Source organism: Dendrobium catenatum, unplaced genomic scaffold (assembly GCF_001605985.2).
Source record: "Dendrobium catenatum unplaced genomic scaffold, ASM160598v2 fragScaff_scaffold_535, whole genome shotgun sequence".
In the NCBI taxonomy this organism is placed as follows: Eukaryota; Viridiplantae; Streptophyta; class Magnoliopsida; order Asparagales; family Orchidaceae; genus Dendrobium; species Dendrobium catenatum.
Window position 1 is genome coordinate 115,164 of NW_021318997.1, and position 18,056 is coordinate 133,219.

At 31.9% G+C, this 18,056-nt stretch overlaps 1 protein-coding gene across 2 annotated transcripts in view; it reads right to left on the reverse strand.

The window, feature by feature from the left end:
• Nucleotides 1–17,082: 17,082 nt before the first annotated feature.
• LOC110093437 (1-(5-phosphoribosyl)-5-[(5-phosphoribosylamino)methylideneamino] imidazole-4-carboxamide isomerase, chloroplastic) overlaps nt 17,083–18,056 on the reverse strand; it is an 89,837-nt gene continuing 88,863 nt past the window's right edge. The window contains exon 9 of one of the 2 annotated variants that reach the window (XM_028694649.1): nt 17,083–17,492. In XM_028694649.1, the coding sequence (XP_028550482.1) occupies nt 17,301–17,492 (192 nt within the window). In that variant the 3' untranslated portion in view covers nt 17,083–17,300. The remainder of the gene's footprint in view (nt 17,493–18,056) is intronic. The other variant, XM_028694650.1, reaches the window with a different exon arrangement.

Below are 18,056 nucleotides of genomic sequence, written 5' to 3' on the forward strand. Positions count from 1 at the left end.
TGTCCCTTATTCTCACATGCTTATTTATTCAGGGAGAGTTTAGGAGAAACTTAGGAATTTGAAAATTATACAAACGATAATTATTTTACCATCATAAAAAAGGGGGAGTTTATTGAGAGAGTTGCTACTTAGCTTTGTATGCTTTACACTTGTAACTTATATGTTTTGACGATTCCAAATATTATTGTTTTCATTATCATTTTCTCCTAACACATTTTAGAAGAATTGTTTTTGGCTCTTGTCTGTACTAATATTCCAGGGAAATCATACTCAAGATTATTGAAGACTTCAAGTTAAGATCTTCTTATAATATTTTGTAACAATATTTTGTAACTTGGAGTGTATTTTACCATTACTTGAATCTGAGAGAGTGTGATTATAATTAAGTAACCCAGCACACACACACACACTTGGGAGAGATTTAAAATTCATAATTTTTAATACTGATCGAACGGATGAACTATGTTCGTATGGGACGATCAGGTCAGTTATACTCCGACAAGAGCAAATGGAACGAATAGAGGGTGAGTAAAAATTTTTCTAAGTCATATTCATCCAGAAGATTTTCATGTTCATCCCTGTATGATGTCCTCTGGACTCTCACTTTGTACTAGTCATCCACATGATTTTCATGTTCGTCCCTGGATGATGTCCTCTAGACTCTCACTTTGAACTATTCATCTAGAAGATTTTCATGTTCGTCCCTGGACAATGTCTTCTTGAATCTCACTTTGTACTAGTCGTCCAGACGATTTTCATGTTCATCTTAGAACAATGTCCTTTGGACTCTCACTTTGAACTATTCGTCCAGACGATTTTCATGTCCGTTAGTCTCACTTTGAACTATTTGTCCAGACAATTTTTCATGTTCGTCCTTGGACGATGTCCTCAAGATTTTTCATTTTGAACTGTTCATCCAGACAATTTTCCTATTCATCCCTAAACGATTTCCTCTGGACTCATGCTTTAAACTATTCATCCAGACGAATTGACCCCATCGTCCCAAGATGATGTCCTCTATTCTATGAACTGTGATCCGTCCTGCTTTTTCGTCCCAACGAACGTTGGAAATAACAGCTCGTACCAGACGAACCATGATTGTATGGGATGATGATCAGGTACGAAGGCAGTTCGTACCAACGCACATTGTGGTCATATGAAATAGTTTTTACATTATTCGTACGTATGAAAATCGATCGTACGAGATGATCATGAACGTACAAAATTAAAATTTTATAATTTTTGGATTGTTTTTCGTGTCTTTCTTATAAAAGGGCCACTTAAAACTGTGAAGAAATCTTTTTGTTCATTTGTCTTCGTGCATACTGAAGGGAGATTTAAGGAGAGAGTGAGAGAGAGCATTTGGAGGAGAGTTCTTACTCCTGGAGCATGAAGGATTCACTTGGATACTCAAAGGTAAGAGTCTCCATTTGTAAAATTATAATTACTTCACTCTTTTCTCTTGTCCTTCTAGAATTCTCGTAAGAAAATCTTTCAAGAAGATCCGATTATTTGCCAACACTCGAGGAGTGTGAACAGATAAAGGGTTCTCTGCCTACACTTGGAGAAGTGTGAAAGGATGAAGGTTCTCTGCCTACAATTGGAGAGTGTGAACAGCCCATGGTTCTCTGCAAACACTTGGAGGGTGTAAAAGGACGACGATTCTCTAACAACACTTGGAGGGTATAAATGAATGACGGTTATCTACCGCACCGGGTAGTGGTGGAAGAGAGTTTTTGAGAAGGTTTCTCCGCCTAGCTGTGGAGGGAAAAGGGGAGACACTTGTGGTAATAGTGCAATACGTGAAGTGGGAAACTTCAGGGAGTGGATGTAGGTCGTGTTTGACCAAACTACTATAAATCTTGTGTCTTTTATTTTCCACCACTTTTCCTTTTTTACTTTACTGCTATTGTTATCCGTGGTTGAAAAATATTTTTTACTTTTTATTAAAAATTTAATCGGTTTAAAAGAGGGATTTTTAAATTACCAATTCACCCCCCTCTTGGTAACCATTGGGACATAAGTTTAGGTCTAACAACCTAATTCATATTTAACAAGTTTTAACATCTCTCTCTCTCTCTCTCTCTCTCTCTCTCTCTCTCTCTCTCTCTCTCTCTCCCCCCCATAGCCATTTATGCAAACCATATTAAAAATTCATTTTCTCTCCTACTCTCGGTATGTTCAAAAAGCCATCTCTCTCTAGCATCTCTCTTGTTGTGATGTGCAAAAAGCCAAAAAGAATGTTAAAAAACAATATTTTCATATTTTTAATAAAAAAGTTTTCATATAATTTGTATTTATTTTTTCACTCGAGTAAATTTTAATTTTTTATATGAACTAGTTTTTTAATTTATCTTATCATTCTCCGATGAGTGTAATATATTTATTTAATCTCTAATCTATTTAAAATTTTTTTAGAGAAGATGGTTTTAAAAATTTAAATTTTTTATATTGTCTTGAGGACGATAAAAGTTTTCGATTCGAAGAATGTAAAATATTTGCACATAAATTACAATATATTCATTAAAATATTTTGTTATGTTGTTCAAAAATGTTTATTCCTTTTTATGTAATAATATATCAGCATATTTTTCTAATAGATATGGAGAGATACTTTAAAAGAAAGGCTAAGTTGTTGAAAAAAATGTCTATTGTGTTCATACTAATACATATTTTAAATATCTTAGTGTAGAAAATTTTGATGATTTATCGATTGACCCTATATTAAGAAAAATTTTTAGATTATGATACTAATTATAGGGATAGAGTAAGAAGAACACACTTATTAAGAGGTCCTTGTAGGCCTTGGGATTATGAATTCCCATAAACACAAATTTAAAATAAATTACGAAGATTTAATCATGTATAGTCTAATGATTACAAAGCTTGGTTAGAATACAGTCTCATCAAAGATGCAGCTTATTACTTATTTTGTTATCATTATAGACCATAATAGGAGAGAAAGAAAATAGTGATAGCTTCGACACAAATGGATTTCAAAATTGAAAAAAAAAGAGGATAAATTTCAAGTACATGTAGTATGAAAAAAGTTGAGGGTTCTTTTTAGTGTTGATAATTTGTGCCCCCACATAAAAATATTTCTTGCTCCATCACTGTGTCCAGGGTTGCCAATTACCAACCCTAAGAAGAAAATAAAATTCTTTTTATAATATGGGTAATTTGAGAATTGGAGAGTTATCGATAAGTGATAAATAGGAGAGGTTGCATGTGGTGTGCATTAGCAGAAGTTGGTGATAGAGATGAAAAAGTGGTTACACCATCTATGTAGTTTTCAGTGCATGAATAGTATGGATCAAACCTAATAAACTAATACAAAATATTATAAGAATGAGAACTAATGACAGCCACATCTTCTTCTTTCTCTGTTGCTTTCCTACAAGTATATAATGGTGAGATCATGGCAAGAAGCACAATGGAGATTGCCATCACCTTCTCAAAAGTTGGTCAACTCATTTTGTTTTAAAAAAATAAAGACATTTTTTTTGGACTAACATTCAATTATGGATTAGCACACTTATAAGGTTATATAATACAACACATAATGGGTGTTCTCTAGTGAGAGAAATGCCAAGTTTTTTCTAGTGAGAGAAAGGGATTTCTAATTTCATATTTCTTATTTTTTTTGCGACAAGTTAGGTATGGCGGAGGAGGAATACTAGTGATCGGTGTCTGTCATTCCTCCTCCTCTCCATCAATCATCGGCCAAGTAACAAGGCTTTCAGGATGATTTGGACGCTACAAAGATGCGGCGTCGCTCCCTGAAGAAAGATCTTGGAACATATCTCTGAGGAGTTCAGCTTTACGAATCAGAGAAAGATTTCGACCACCGCTGCAATGAAAAAGTATGGTTAAAGGTAAAGCAAAAATGATTGGGGATAATCAAATTACTCCTAAATCTACGCAGCCAATATTGAAGACTCCAAATCCTATGAAGAATGATTTTGAAACGTAGTCTTCTGGTTTGAAGCTGAAAGTCAATAAATTTACTACACCTAATGTGTCTGATCCTTCTGTACATACAATTGGTAATGTCATGAATCTAGATTATATCTCATATGCTCAAACTAATCCTGTTGTGATGGTGAATGCTATAGAGCCTAGTAATTTGATGAATAAGTCTGTATTGGTTGAGGAATCTGTGAATATTCAGAATATGCCAAATTCATGGAATATTAACCCTCATATAAAAGTTAATCTGAATCTTGTTTCTACTGAAATGTCGGAAGATGGAATTGCTTTGAAGCTTAATTCAGACCAGGAGAATGCCAATGCTCAAGTGTTGAAGAAGTCTTTGGTTGTGAAAGTTTTAGGAAATAATGTTCCCTTTCCATTTTGTAGTGTGGAATTGAGAAAGCAATGGAGCAAATTTGGAGGATTACATTTAACATAACTAGGGTTAGATTGGATTTTATGTTCTTTTCATTCATCGGAAGCTTTAGAGGGAGTTATGAATGGAGGTCCTTAGTATGTGGGTGGTTATATTGTCGGAATTGATAGATGGATGCCTCCTTCTTTCCCTCTTTCATTGAAGGGATTATCTTCTTCTGTTTGGATAAGAATGCTGCATCTCCCGCTACATTGTTAGGATGAGATTAATATAACTAAGATAGCTTCTAAGGTCGGTGTCTCTATGCTCTTTGATTGAAACTGGTTCAAATGGAGAAGAAGGGAATTCACAAGAGTTTGTGTGCGAATTAATCTAGATGCCAAATTTCTAGGAGGTATTTGGATGGAGGGTTTGGGTGGAGGACTTTTTTCAAAAAATAGAGTATGAGAAAATATATTCTTTTTGTTTCAAATGTGGAAAATTTGGCATAAGGTTAGTTGAAGTAGATGTTGCTTCTGACAAGAATAATTATCATAATAATGATGCCTAAATTCCCTTTCCAGATGAAGCAAATAAGGGTGGTTTGAATAAATTGCAATATGTTGAAACTACACATGGACTGTGGATCCACGTAAAATTTCATAATAGTAAGAGGAGAGCTTTTAGAAACAAGGAGCTAAACAAGAAAGATTGTAATATATAGGTTCCCCCTCTGGATGGACTTGAAGATAATAGTATGGGAGATTCTAATTCCATTTACACTAAGGATAGTGAGCTGAATGACAATCAAGATAATTGTTTGGAAAATACAAACAAGTTTAGTGTGCTTATGGTGCCTACTAGTGATAAATATGAAGATGATGAACAAATGAAGCTAGATGTATAGGTTATTAATGTCACTTTTAAGGGTAATAAAATTTATTGCATCAATAATTCTGTAGTTAATTGAACTTTCTAGAGTAATGCAAATGGAAGGTGGAATGTAATGCTAAAGAAGCATTAAATGCTTGAATGCAAATAATTCTACATATCCTTGAATTCATAATTCTCAGTTGGCTATGGATATGAAGCCTATTAATAATGAATCATCTCTTCTTTAAGATAATCCATTAGCTTGTGGTAATGGTGGACATTCATTAAAAGATTTTGATGTAGTTGTGAAAACTTCTATGAAAATAGATAAAAGTTTATCTCTTATAAGTGGTGTTTTGGATGTGAGTTCTGGTAGATATATAAACAGAAGCTTGCTAAAGAAGTTAAATCTTTAGGGTCCATTGATGATATCCCTATAAGAAGAAGAGGAGAAGGAGGTGGTTGGCATGGTGTTGTGGACCATTCCCCACTTATTTTGTGATATCTTCTTTCTTATTTTGGAATTGCAAAGGAGCCAAATATAAAGAGGCTTCTTTGTATCTTAGGGAGTTCGTTAGGGATAATAAGGTGTTTTTTATTAGGTTGGTAGAGACGAAGTTGTCTTGTTTGGATAGAAATGATGTTAATAGGATTATTAGTGTGGATTGGGATTTTTTTCACCATCCTACTAATGGTACTTCTAGGGATATTCTTATTCATTGGAAGTGGTCGAAGGGTAGTTTTGATGTTGCTTTTGATTTGTCTCAGGTTGTGTTTGGGTGTTTCCAAATTCCAAATAAGGGGAATGGAATGTTGCAACAGTGTATGGGAGTAAGGATGTGTGGGCTAGAAAATGTTTATGTGAGAGTCTTGAGAAGGAATTGGTGGGTGATATTCCTTCTATAGTGGGAGGTGACTTTAATTGTAGTTTTTCCAAGGAAGATAAAAGAGGGGGGAAAAGGTTTATCTTCTCCCATGGTCCTTAAGAAATGAAGTCCATTTTAGCTAACAATGATTTGCATGATACAAGTACTAGTTGACCAATGTATACTTGGTGTAATAATGAGGATGGCAATTCAAGGATTTGGAAAAGGTTGGATAGATGCTTATTCAATTATGTAGCTCTTTAGAAGGTCCCATATGTTGTGGTAAGGCATCTAGTGAGAGTTGCTTCAGATTGCTCTCCTATTATTTTTAAGCTAAATGATACATCAAGGCCAGTTCACAAATTTATCAGGTTTGAAGATATTTGGAGATCCTACCCATATAGTGTGGAATGTGGTGCTTAAAGCTTGGAGAATATCTGATTATACCAATGATGTTGAAATCCTTAAGGGGAAGTTGAACAGAGCATTGAAAGCTTTGTATTATTGGAATAAGAACAAAGGACTTATCTGCCTTGAAGGCGGCTTTGAAGAAGGAGATCATGGAACAACAACTTAAAGAAGCCATGGATGAGGGCCTTAATCATCAAGATCTTCTTATGTTAAGGAGTAAAGTGTGAAAGTTGAATGTTACTTTGGCACGATTAGCAACTTGGTGGAATCATAGAGCTAAAATAAGATGGATCCAAGAAGGTGATACAAATACAAAGTTCTTTCATGATTATGCTTTAGCTAGAAAAAATGGGAAGCAAATTAAACAAATAAATAATGCTAGTGAAGGCCTTGTGGTAGATCAAGACAGAATTGAATCTATTTTCGTTAATTTCTTCAATTAGAAATGGAAGCCAAGGGATTGCAAGCTCTCGGATTGGCATGAAGTGTTTAATCATCAAAGAATTGATAATGAATGCTAAATGGGATATGCTTAATGCTATTTTACTCAAGATGAAATGTTGGAAGCTGTCAAGAACTTGGGGAACAATAAATCTCCAGGTTTGATGGTATTATTGCCTCTTTTATCAAATTCTACTTGAGTATTATTAAAGATGATTTATGGAGAGCAGTTAATGGCTTTTTTACAAATGGAGAGATGCATCCCAAATGGAAGGACACATTAAATCTTCTAATCCCAAAGGTAAATAATCCAATGGAGCCTTCGCAATTCAGACCCATTAGCTTGTGCCAATCGATTTATAAGGTGGTGACTAGAATGATAGTAAACCGTGTGAAATTTTGTTTGTCAAAGATCATTACTAAAGATCAAATTACTTCTGTACTTGGTAGATTTATGTCGGATCATTGTTTATTGGCTAGAGAAATCTTCAATAAGTTCAAATTTTCAAATTCCAAGACAGGACAAATGGCGGTTAAAGTTGATATGGAGTAGGCATATGATGGTATTGGTTGGACAACTCTAACTAAGTTGTTAAGTTTGTTTGGGTTTCCTCCAAGACTCATTAATCTTATTATGGAATATGTTAAAAATGTGAGATTCTCTATACTTATTAATGGTAGAAGGTCGAGTTGGATTTAAGCTAAAAGTGGTTTTTCTATGAAGAAATGTTAATTAAGGATGGTTGATTGTTGGTTTAAGGTTGATTAAAGATTTCTGGAGTTTTAGAGTGATTTTTTTGAGTTTTAGAAATTTTTTAGAATATTTTAATCATTTAATTAAGGGTTAAAAATTAATTATTTAATCAAAGTTATATTCTGAAAATTTAATATTTTCACAAAATATTAAATCTTAAGATGAGTTGTTAGACACTAAGTTTGCTAGATTTGGATTTTTTTATATTTAGTTATGTAGGTTTGAAGTTTGGACAATTTATTGAATTTTTAAATTGATTCAATTAACGGGGTTTTTGATGATTTTTCTCTAAATGAACTCCAAACTCCTTGAAATTAACTCCAAATGTTAGGAATGACTTAAGGAGAGGTTCTCAAGTGTTTGGGAATTTTTTAGAATTTTTAATTCTTTTTAATTAATTAAATTAATTAAATTAATTAAATATTTAATTTCACTTAAAATTAAATAAAGTTAAGGTTGACTGTCAAATCAAAGGGAGTTTATTATTCATTGATTAAGGTTTAAATTTTGATCAGTTTGAGGTATTATTTGTATTTTTTGTATTTAAATTTGATTAATTATAAGTTCTTGAAGGTTTAATGTTTAATTAAGGGTTCAAGCTTAAGTGAATTAATTAAGGTGCTTAATGATTTTTAAAACAAATGAAAAATTTTCTATGGGCTGAGAGTGTCACTAAGTTTAAGTGGTTCAAATTTCAACTCAATAGGAGGTGTATCCTAATTATTGGAATTTCTCTAAGTTCTCTATATGTCTTTAATTATTGTCCTTAATGATGTCACTAAGCTTAAATTGGTTTAAATTAAGTTTTCGATTAACACTTAAACTTAATATAAATAACACGTAATCACACCAAACAAATCCTAGATCTGGGAGAGCCTAAACCTAAGTTGTGGGTGCACAACTTAAGCATGCAAGGATTAAATATAAGACATATAATTAAAGATAAGATTAGTGAACAATCAATAAATGGTTATTCACTAATTATTTCCATTAATTATATTCAAACATGTTTAAGCTAAGTTCAAAATTCTAAGGGATCTCTCAAATATTGAACAATTAAATAGGTATAATTTTAAAAATATCTGATTATTTAAGAGAATATTTTAAAATAAATTTTGAATTTTTGAAAATATTTAATATAGCATTTAATTAAATATTATTAAATATTTGAATCTAAATGTTTTAAAATTATTTTAAATATATCTTAAATATTTTAAATTAGTTTTAATTTTTAATTAAAGTGCTTAATGATCTGAACAATTTGATATATTATGTGGATTTTTTGGACTTAAAATGGATTTTAAAAATTATTTAAAGATATATGAGTTTAAAATAAAATTTTAAATCAATTAAAATATATCTAATCATTCTGGCGATGCGGATGACACGTGGAGTCATCTGATTTGCAAGATCAAAATATCACGGCGGCGGTAATCATTTGAAATGATTGTGCCGCCGTGCAATCATTGTCGTTTGATTTAAATAGCTATGGGACCCACACGCTATTCACTTAAACTAGTCAGCACAAATCCATAGCTGTTTGATCTTTCGCCTTTTGATTTGAAAGGCTCTGATCGATCAGGAGGATTATGATAAAAAAGATTAGGCCTAAGAAAGGTTTTGACCCTCTTTGACCACCCCAAGAGGTTGATTTGACTATTTGACCGGTCCACATGCCATATGGACTGGTGTGGTGGGATTGGAGGATGTCTTGAATGCTAGAATGATAGGTTAGGGGGGTTTGATACTTGAAGGTTGAGGTTTAGATGAATCAAAAGGGGTTTCTAAAGGGTTTGGCCATGCTTGATTGAGTTGACCAAGTCAAATTGACTTGGGTAGCTGAGGTGGCCAGGAGGGGGATCTAATGAACCAATTGAATGATTTGGGTGATTTGAAATGTGGTGGAGAAAGTTTGAAGAGGGATTTGAGCTACTTTGACCAAGTCTTAATGTGTTGAATTGGTCAACTTAGCTTGAGTTAAGTTGGCCAAATTTTAAGAAATGTTAAGATCATGATTTGAAAGTGGTTTGAGATTTAAAGTGGGTTAAATTGATTATGAGCACTAAAATGATTTATATGGGCCAACTTTGACTAACCATAGACTCATTTGACTTTGTCAACTATTGATTGGGTTAAGGGTCCAATCAAAGCCAAATCATTCAAGAATATGTTCAAGGAGTTTTTGAGAAAGTGTGGAACACATTTGGTGTTTGATTTGAAAAGGCCAAGTTGAAGTTTGGAGGAAACCTCAAAATTATCCTTAAAGGTCATTTTGGTCATTTTAGCCCCAGTCAACTAGGGTCCACCAAAATATAGTTTAATGCTCAATGGGTCAGGATTAAGGGTTTGGAAGTGGTTGGAGGCATTGGAGAAAGCTCCAAGGTCAAGATCCACTAGGGGATAGGTCTAGTGGAGTGGCATAGGCTATAAATATTTGAAGGTTTTAAAGCCTTTGGATTTCAATTCAATTTATGGAGTTAGAGACCTTAGAATGAGCCCAAATTTGAAGGGTTACCTCTAGAGACATGTCCCATCAATATACATTTGATAAACTCTGAACCAGAGTTCATTTGATTAGATTTTAAAGAGTTTGAAAATTCCTTGGAAAATGCTTTCAGAATAAGGCCATTAACCTTGAATTCTTGGTTTGAAAATATGGATTTGATCATATGGTTTGGATTAGATCCTAAGGTCTGGATTGATCTAGGGTCTGGATAGATCCTAGGATCTGGATTGGTCATAGTGACCTCATACAAAAATGAGGTCAGCAACGTACAAAAAAAAGATCAGGAGAAAACAAAGCATCCTTAGCCGATTATTGTGCTACTTTAGCTTTGAGAAGTGGCTATGTTTTTTATTGTTTTTTCTTTCAATTGCATTACTTCTTCTTTATTTTTTTTGATAAAGAATGAGTGTGATAACTATCTTTAGTTGCTTGTAAGTTCTTTATCTTTTAATGCAAATTGCAACCTTAAAAAAAAGAAGTATTGTTATTATCTTTTAATGCACTTTGACAAATAGTAAATTAATATTCATAGATGCATTGCATGAACAACAATAAGTTAAAGTTGATTTTAGATGCAATGGGATCTTTTAACTTTTTCTTGATGATGCACTTTATTATTGTCATTCTAGAGATTACAAATGAATTGTCAAACATCTTATAAAGAGAAGATCAAGATATTACGAATGCAATGAAATTAATACATATGAGATTCTTAATTAGAAGAAGTATAACATTTCTAAAATATTTTTGAAATTGATATTCCTAATATGAACTCTACATTTAAGCTTTATTAATGGTTAGTACGGAGTAGTGTAGAAATAACAAATTTGCATCATTATCGTGTTTATTTCTTTTATACCATTATTGATATACAACTTTAAGAACCGAGTAATTAATTCTTTGAAGCCATCACTGAGTTAATTCTTTATGTTTGGTGTCTACTAAGCCCAAGTTATTTATTCTATGCTTATGATAAAAGGTAATAAATTCATATTATAGAGTAATATTCAACTGATTTGTCTGCAATCGAATGGCTCTTGAACACAATCTATCCATATATATTATTGATATGCATACAAGTGATGAGTTATCATATTTTAGTAGCATTGGTGAACATGCAAAGCAAATAATTATGTTAAGAAGAATGTTGTGTATCTTTCAATTTAAAGGCTTTTTGTCCTTGCATTGATTTTGCCAATTCCAATTGCAATAGTGGATAGAGAATTTTTCTATAATGAAGAATATCATGCATAAAATTTATAGTAAAATAGGTGATGATTGGCTCAATGATTGTCTAGTACTATATATTGAGAAAGATATATTTGACTTGATTCCTAATGAAGTCATAATGAAATATTATTTAAAAAAAATAGAATTCAAAGCTTCTAATTATTTTTCATGTCATTAATCATATTGAAATAAAAATCTTCACTTTGAATTTTATCTTATTTATAGTTTTATATTAAATTATTCATATAATGAGTTCTCGCCTAAAAAAAATAAAGTTGGTTCCACCCTTGATGAGATATGCATTAAGGCTTTCTAAATAAATGATAGCCCACATGAAGACAATAATTGGCCTGGTATGACATAATTAATACATGAGATTAACATCATTAATGCAATCTTAACATAAGTGATTCAAATATACATTTTTTATGTCTCCTTTATGAAATCCAAGAGAACATAAAAAGTTTTTTACAGCTCTAGAAGTGAACACTTTTACAACTGAATGGACTTGACTAACTGGACTTAAGCTTACCAAAAAAATATTTTTAATCAAGAGTTAAAAATGCAAAACCTCTTATCCAGTGGTGATTTTTTTTTAAGAAGCTTATGATCATACAATTTTTTAATTTTTTCTTTATAAATCTTAGCATTTTTTAATCTTTATTTTTGAATTCCTCAAACTCATTCAACTATATTTTTCTTTTTTTTTTCTTTAACTCCCTTAAGATTAAAGTTTAATTCATTCACAGCCCAAAATGCTTAATATTCTAATTATTAGGAAGGTGATAAGCTTTTTCAAAGCTTAACTGATAGGGAGACATTCAAATAGGTGTTTTAAAAGTAATTATATAGGTCCATAATGCATCATCTAATTTAATAGCCCAATCTTTCTTATTAAAACTTATAATTTTTTTTTTAAAATTCTTTTTATCTCCTTTTTACTTATTTCAGTCTGGCCACTACTTTGTTCAACTTCCTATAGTCTATAAAAATTTTCTAACTAGTGATTAGTCTAGTAGGGATAAGCTCATTCAACTCATTGGATATTATAGTCAAACCACCCTTTTTAGCAATACAATGAATATGACTCACCCAAGCACTATCTATAATATGATATGTAGTACCTTCATCCAACCATTTAAGTATTATTTTAACATTCATCTACAAATCTCTCTCTAATTATCCCATCAGTTTCTCCAATAAATTGAACATATTCTCCTAATTCCTCGTAGCTTTTCTCCAAATTTTCCTCCAATGAATTTGTCATTATCAAATATTCCTTAAAGTAATTAATAACATTTTCTTCCAAATCAGCTCTAAAATATCCTAATAATTGCACTTTTGCTGCCATTCAGCTGTCCTTTTGCTACGTTGTAGCAAATACTCGGCAAAAAGTAGCAATAGTGCAATTATGAATGCATATTTACTGCCATTTTGCTGAGTATTTATAAGAGCGCAACAAAAAGGCATTTAAAGCGCAACAAATAAGGACAGTTGTCCCCGTCCGATCTCCGCACATAATAAATTCTCCAAACGTAGAGCCTGCCCGCTATTGGAGATGGCAAATATCAGGGAAAAGATACATCGGGTTGGTTTCCCATTCAATTCAAGCTGTTTGATTGAATTTCCAAATTTGTGAATAGATTTGAATTGATGGAAAAAGTGAATGGAGGCTTATCTTAGAGCAATTGGGTTAAAATTTTAAGATTGGACTAAAATTAGGTCTGAATCAAACTCAATTTGACAAGATATGAATCGATTTGGGTCTAATTTCATCTTATTATATTAATATAATGAAATTATACTCAAATCTTCATATATTCAACCCAAATTGGGCTTGACAGGGCTATACCGAGTCGATCGAGCTTGATCGATCCCACTCAACTCCAAATTCGGCTCAATCGAAGGGATATAAGCATGTTCAAGGTGATAAGCATGCAAAAAATGAGGTCAATATTAGTGAGGACATTTCCTAAGCATTTTCTTAAATCTCTCTCAACTCTTAAAACTTGATTCTTCTTCAAACTGAGTAAAATAAGTGATATTATTTCCATATTTAGCAGTCTTTCAAGGTGGGAGATACTTAGCAAGAAATTTATTATCTAATTTATTCCAAGTGGTTATAGACTTAAGGGTAAAGAATTCAACAACATCATAATTCTATCTCTTAGAAAAAATGAGGACAATTTAAGTATAATAATATCATCACTAACACTATTATACTTAAATATTGTACAAATTCTTAAGAAACTGGCTAAGAAAATTAGGATCTTCAATATAAGTTCCCCCAAATGGAGTTGAAATTGAGTTGAAGTGCTCAGTTTTAAGATTGGAACTGAAGTTTTGTGGGATTGTTAATCCGTTTGCTGTGAGAATTGGCTTCTCTGTTGTTGGAGCAGGAGTTATTACATTGTTTCCTTTGTTTGGATCGTCCAAGGAAGCTTGGTTGGGTCTTCCTAGACGCATTGGTGATGGTTTTTTGGTGGGATCATATCCCATCAAAGCCAACGAATGTTACTGCTTTGATATTTGAAGATTAATTCATGATTTTTGAATACTTGAAGGGAGTGGAGATTTCAGGATTCTTGTCTGCCAGTGTATTGACTGCGATGATGAGTTTTAAAATATTTGCTATTTGTAGTGACGAGGTGGCTGTTTGGCCTCTCGGTTTGAGGTTAACAACTTTGGGTATTTGCATTATGATTAGAGTAATGAAAGTTGAGACTCTTTCTAGTTATCATTTCTTATATGCTTGAAAATTTTGGGAAACTAACCAACCGTTTTGGTTGTCAACAAAATTTGGTGTCCCCAACACCCTGGTTCAAAGTTAGGAGTAGTGGATCTTATTTTCAATGTCTTTTTTATTTTGCAAAAATGTTTTTCTTATGCTTAGTTTGCTTTTCTTTAGTGCTTCTTTTCCCATGTTACGAAATGAAAGTTTTTTTAGCTTTATTTTCTTTTTAGCTTGCAATAGTTTTTTTCCTAGTTTAATGCAAATTTGCATCTCTTTAAAAATAAATAAATAAATAAAAATAAAAAAAAAAATTTTTTGAACCATTTAAATTAATGCGGGTTTTAATTAAAAATTATTAGCTTGGACTTAAGGTCTATTAATATTTTGATGAGCTCCATCTACTAAAGAGTTAGCATAATCCCTAAGAGATCAAGATTAATCTTAATCTAATGCAAGTTCAACCATCTTCTTTAACTTTTTAGGTTTTTTTAATTTTTGAAAGAGTTTTTTCTATTTCAGCTTCAAACAAAAAAGGTTTTTTTTCTTTGTCTATAAAGCATGCAACCATGAATATACAATTAGCAAGTAAAATAAAATAAAATATACAATAAGTCTAATTATGCAACCATTTTAATAATATATTTAAAATTTGTAAAAAAGCAAAATACTTCAAGACAATGACGCTAAAAACTTGATGGGGGCTGTAGAGTGAACTTTCGAATTATATAAACTCTAGGACTCCCCTAAACAATGTTTATATTTTCTTTAATTTAAATAATAACAAACAACACTTAATATATGCATTTACGAGCCAAATCAAGTAATAAATTATTAGAGTAAAAGGTCAAACACATGAGGATGTATTGTTTACTTACAATAAACTACTACTATTTACTCTAATTACAATAATTATCATACAAAAATAAAAATGTTATTTTTAAAGATTCTATCACTAAAAAAAATAGTAAACATATTTAATATAATATTTAATTAAATTATTTTTTATTTATGACTATAAATTGTATATCATTCATAATGAGATTCTTCGCGATAATATGATTCAGAGCATACGCATCCCTAGATATCTATCGAACTTATAGGAGTAAAAAGAATATATGCTGACCTCCTATAGTTATAATTTCTTTTAAAACTTATAATATTTTACATCTTATGTCTAGGCATACAAAATATCATATTCCAATATTCCTATTTGTTCTTCCATACTTCCTTTGAGTCTATACAACACAATAAGTTTTAACTACACATATAACCACTATTTCATTAAAAAAAAAGTGAGATAATATTGAAAATATCTTTTAATAGTTTATATAACAAGAATTTTCATTAGTACTCAACATCCATTTTATGACATCAATCCAAAATAAGAGAATTAGCTAGACATGAAATGAATAACAAGTAAACTCATTTTAATTAAACTCATGGAAGAATTAAAAATATAATAGTGTGATATCACCAAGACAAATCAAAGTATTTCATAAACACTTCTCACTTTAACTTACAGAGTTGCTTCAAGAAATATAGGCTAAACACTCTAAATAATTATATCTTGTAATTCATAGCATCCCTTAAATTTTACTCTAAGAGGGAACTAGAAAAGTACTCTAAAACATACTAAAAATACACAAGTACTAAAATCTCTTACAAACATAACACAATATCTATTTATTGAAAAACATAAAAATGGAATCCAGTGTTGCGATGCTTGAAATAATGGCACAGCCGCGCCCAGTGAACTAGCACCTCGGTGGTAAAGCTTTTGCACCACCGTGGCGCTTGCTGATGAAGATCAGTTACATAGTGAATAGTCACCTCTCTTCACTTAAAGAACTCGTCCCATGGAAGTTAGAACTGCAACGCCATGGTGCTATGGACATTGAAATGTTAAAACACCCAAAGTGCAAAAAATGGTGTCATGATGTGAGAAATTGTGGCACCGCAACATTTGAAAACAAAGAATCAGATGCTGCTAAGCTGACTTTCTGGCTCCGCAACGCTGTCTGTGTTACCATCGTAGCGCTTGCAAACAAGGAACTCGACGCCACCATGTCAAAATTTGAGCGCAGTATTGAAGGTAGCACATCGGTGTTGTATCATTCGATGCTGCAATGCTAAGAGCTCCTTAAAATTTCTACCAATTTTTATTTTTTCCTTCACATAAATAAGTAAAACAATTCAATTTCACTGAAAATAAAATCTAAAAATAAGCCTTTGTTCAGACACATTTTGAAACACGGGCGACAGGTTTCTCATTTAAAACGAATAGTAACAAATTATGGTTAGAGACACTCAAGAACTTCATTTTGCATAAATAGTATATTCCATATTGAGTTTAAGAAAATTATATCCAATTGTTCCTATATTCTTCTATTAATTAAGATAAAAAATCTTGAATTTTGCATTCTAAATTTACTTTTGACAGCTAAATTTTAAGTTGTTCTAAAGGTAATTTATGCGTAATTTTTTTTTTCTATTAGACTGCCTATAATGAGGGATCTAACATTCTAAAGTACATTTTAAGTGCATAAATTTTATCCTCAACTAAAGGATTTACAAAGATGTTGGCAAGTTAGAGATATGTGTAGATAAATTACATGACTGTCATCACCTCGGACTGCACGATCTCCAATGTTCATTGATGATGAATCTCTATTTGCTTTAATCTCGAGTACGAAAGTAAAATTTATCACCTTTAATTACACAAATGAATATAATCTAATTTCATTTAATGGCCCTCAAATTTTTGCCGATAACTTCATAACACGACTACTTATAGTAAAATACTTGACCTCCGTAGTGTAAAGGGTAATTAAACTGTGCTTCATATTAGACAAAGATACGTGTAAATAACACAAACTTCACTAATACTCTTTTCGTCTCATTTAAAAATTTATTTTCATGCCAACTGATTTCTACTGAAAGAATGTAGTAATAATGTTAGAAATCATAAGTAGGTAAATAAGGGTAAATGGTTATACAAATAAGAAATAAAATCTGAGGTAGGTTTCAATTAAAATTAAGCTTAGAAGTTTAAAGTCCCTCAAACGGGCCATGCAATCCAACATATTGACCTTTCGCATACTAAAATAGCCCCAACTTTAATTGATTTCACAAATTGATGTTGAATTGAAGTTGAAATATCAAAGGAGAGTTGTGGATCTTCTTATTTTGATTTGCTCATGGTGCCAGGCAACCACCTTCTTATACGCAAGGTCACCTCCAAAGATGTCTAAAGCACTTCCTACAGAGACATCCACACGCCCCATTCCTGCAATCTTAATCTTCTCCAAATCTTCCATTGTTGTCACACCACCAGCGTAAGTTACTGGGATCTGCATATAGTTTAAACATTACTGATACTTTTTTTTTTTTTTTGAACTTCAAACATTACTGATACTTACAGCATCCTTAAAGTAAATACCTATCACGACGGGTATAGATATTAAAATTATCAAATAAGCATTTTCTTCCAAAAGCCATACATCTATTATAAGCGATCCAATCAACACGACCAATACCATGACCCCAATCTAGAATGTCATAGCTGAATATTGGAAGAAAGAGGGAAAATTGCTGAAAAAATTAAGTAATAAAAATATTTGCCAAGATCAGGAACATTATTCTGGGTTCAAAAACCTCTTATTTTTGAAACATGATTCCCAAGGAATTTTATTAAAATAGATAAAAAAATTAATGGTATGATTTTAAGTATATATATATATATATATATATATACAGAGAGAGAGAGAGAGAGAGAGAGAGAGAGAGAGAGAGAGAGAGAGCATATGTGTCTGCACAGCAGGGCGGTCTCTAGGTGTTGGTATTCTATATTACTACATATGATATTGTTCCCTCTAATAAAAAGAATGGACCCAACAATGTGAATACAAGCAAAA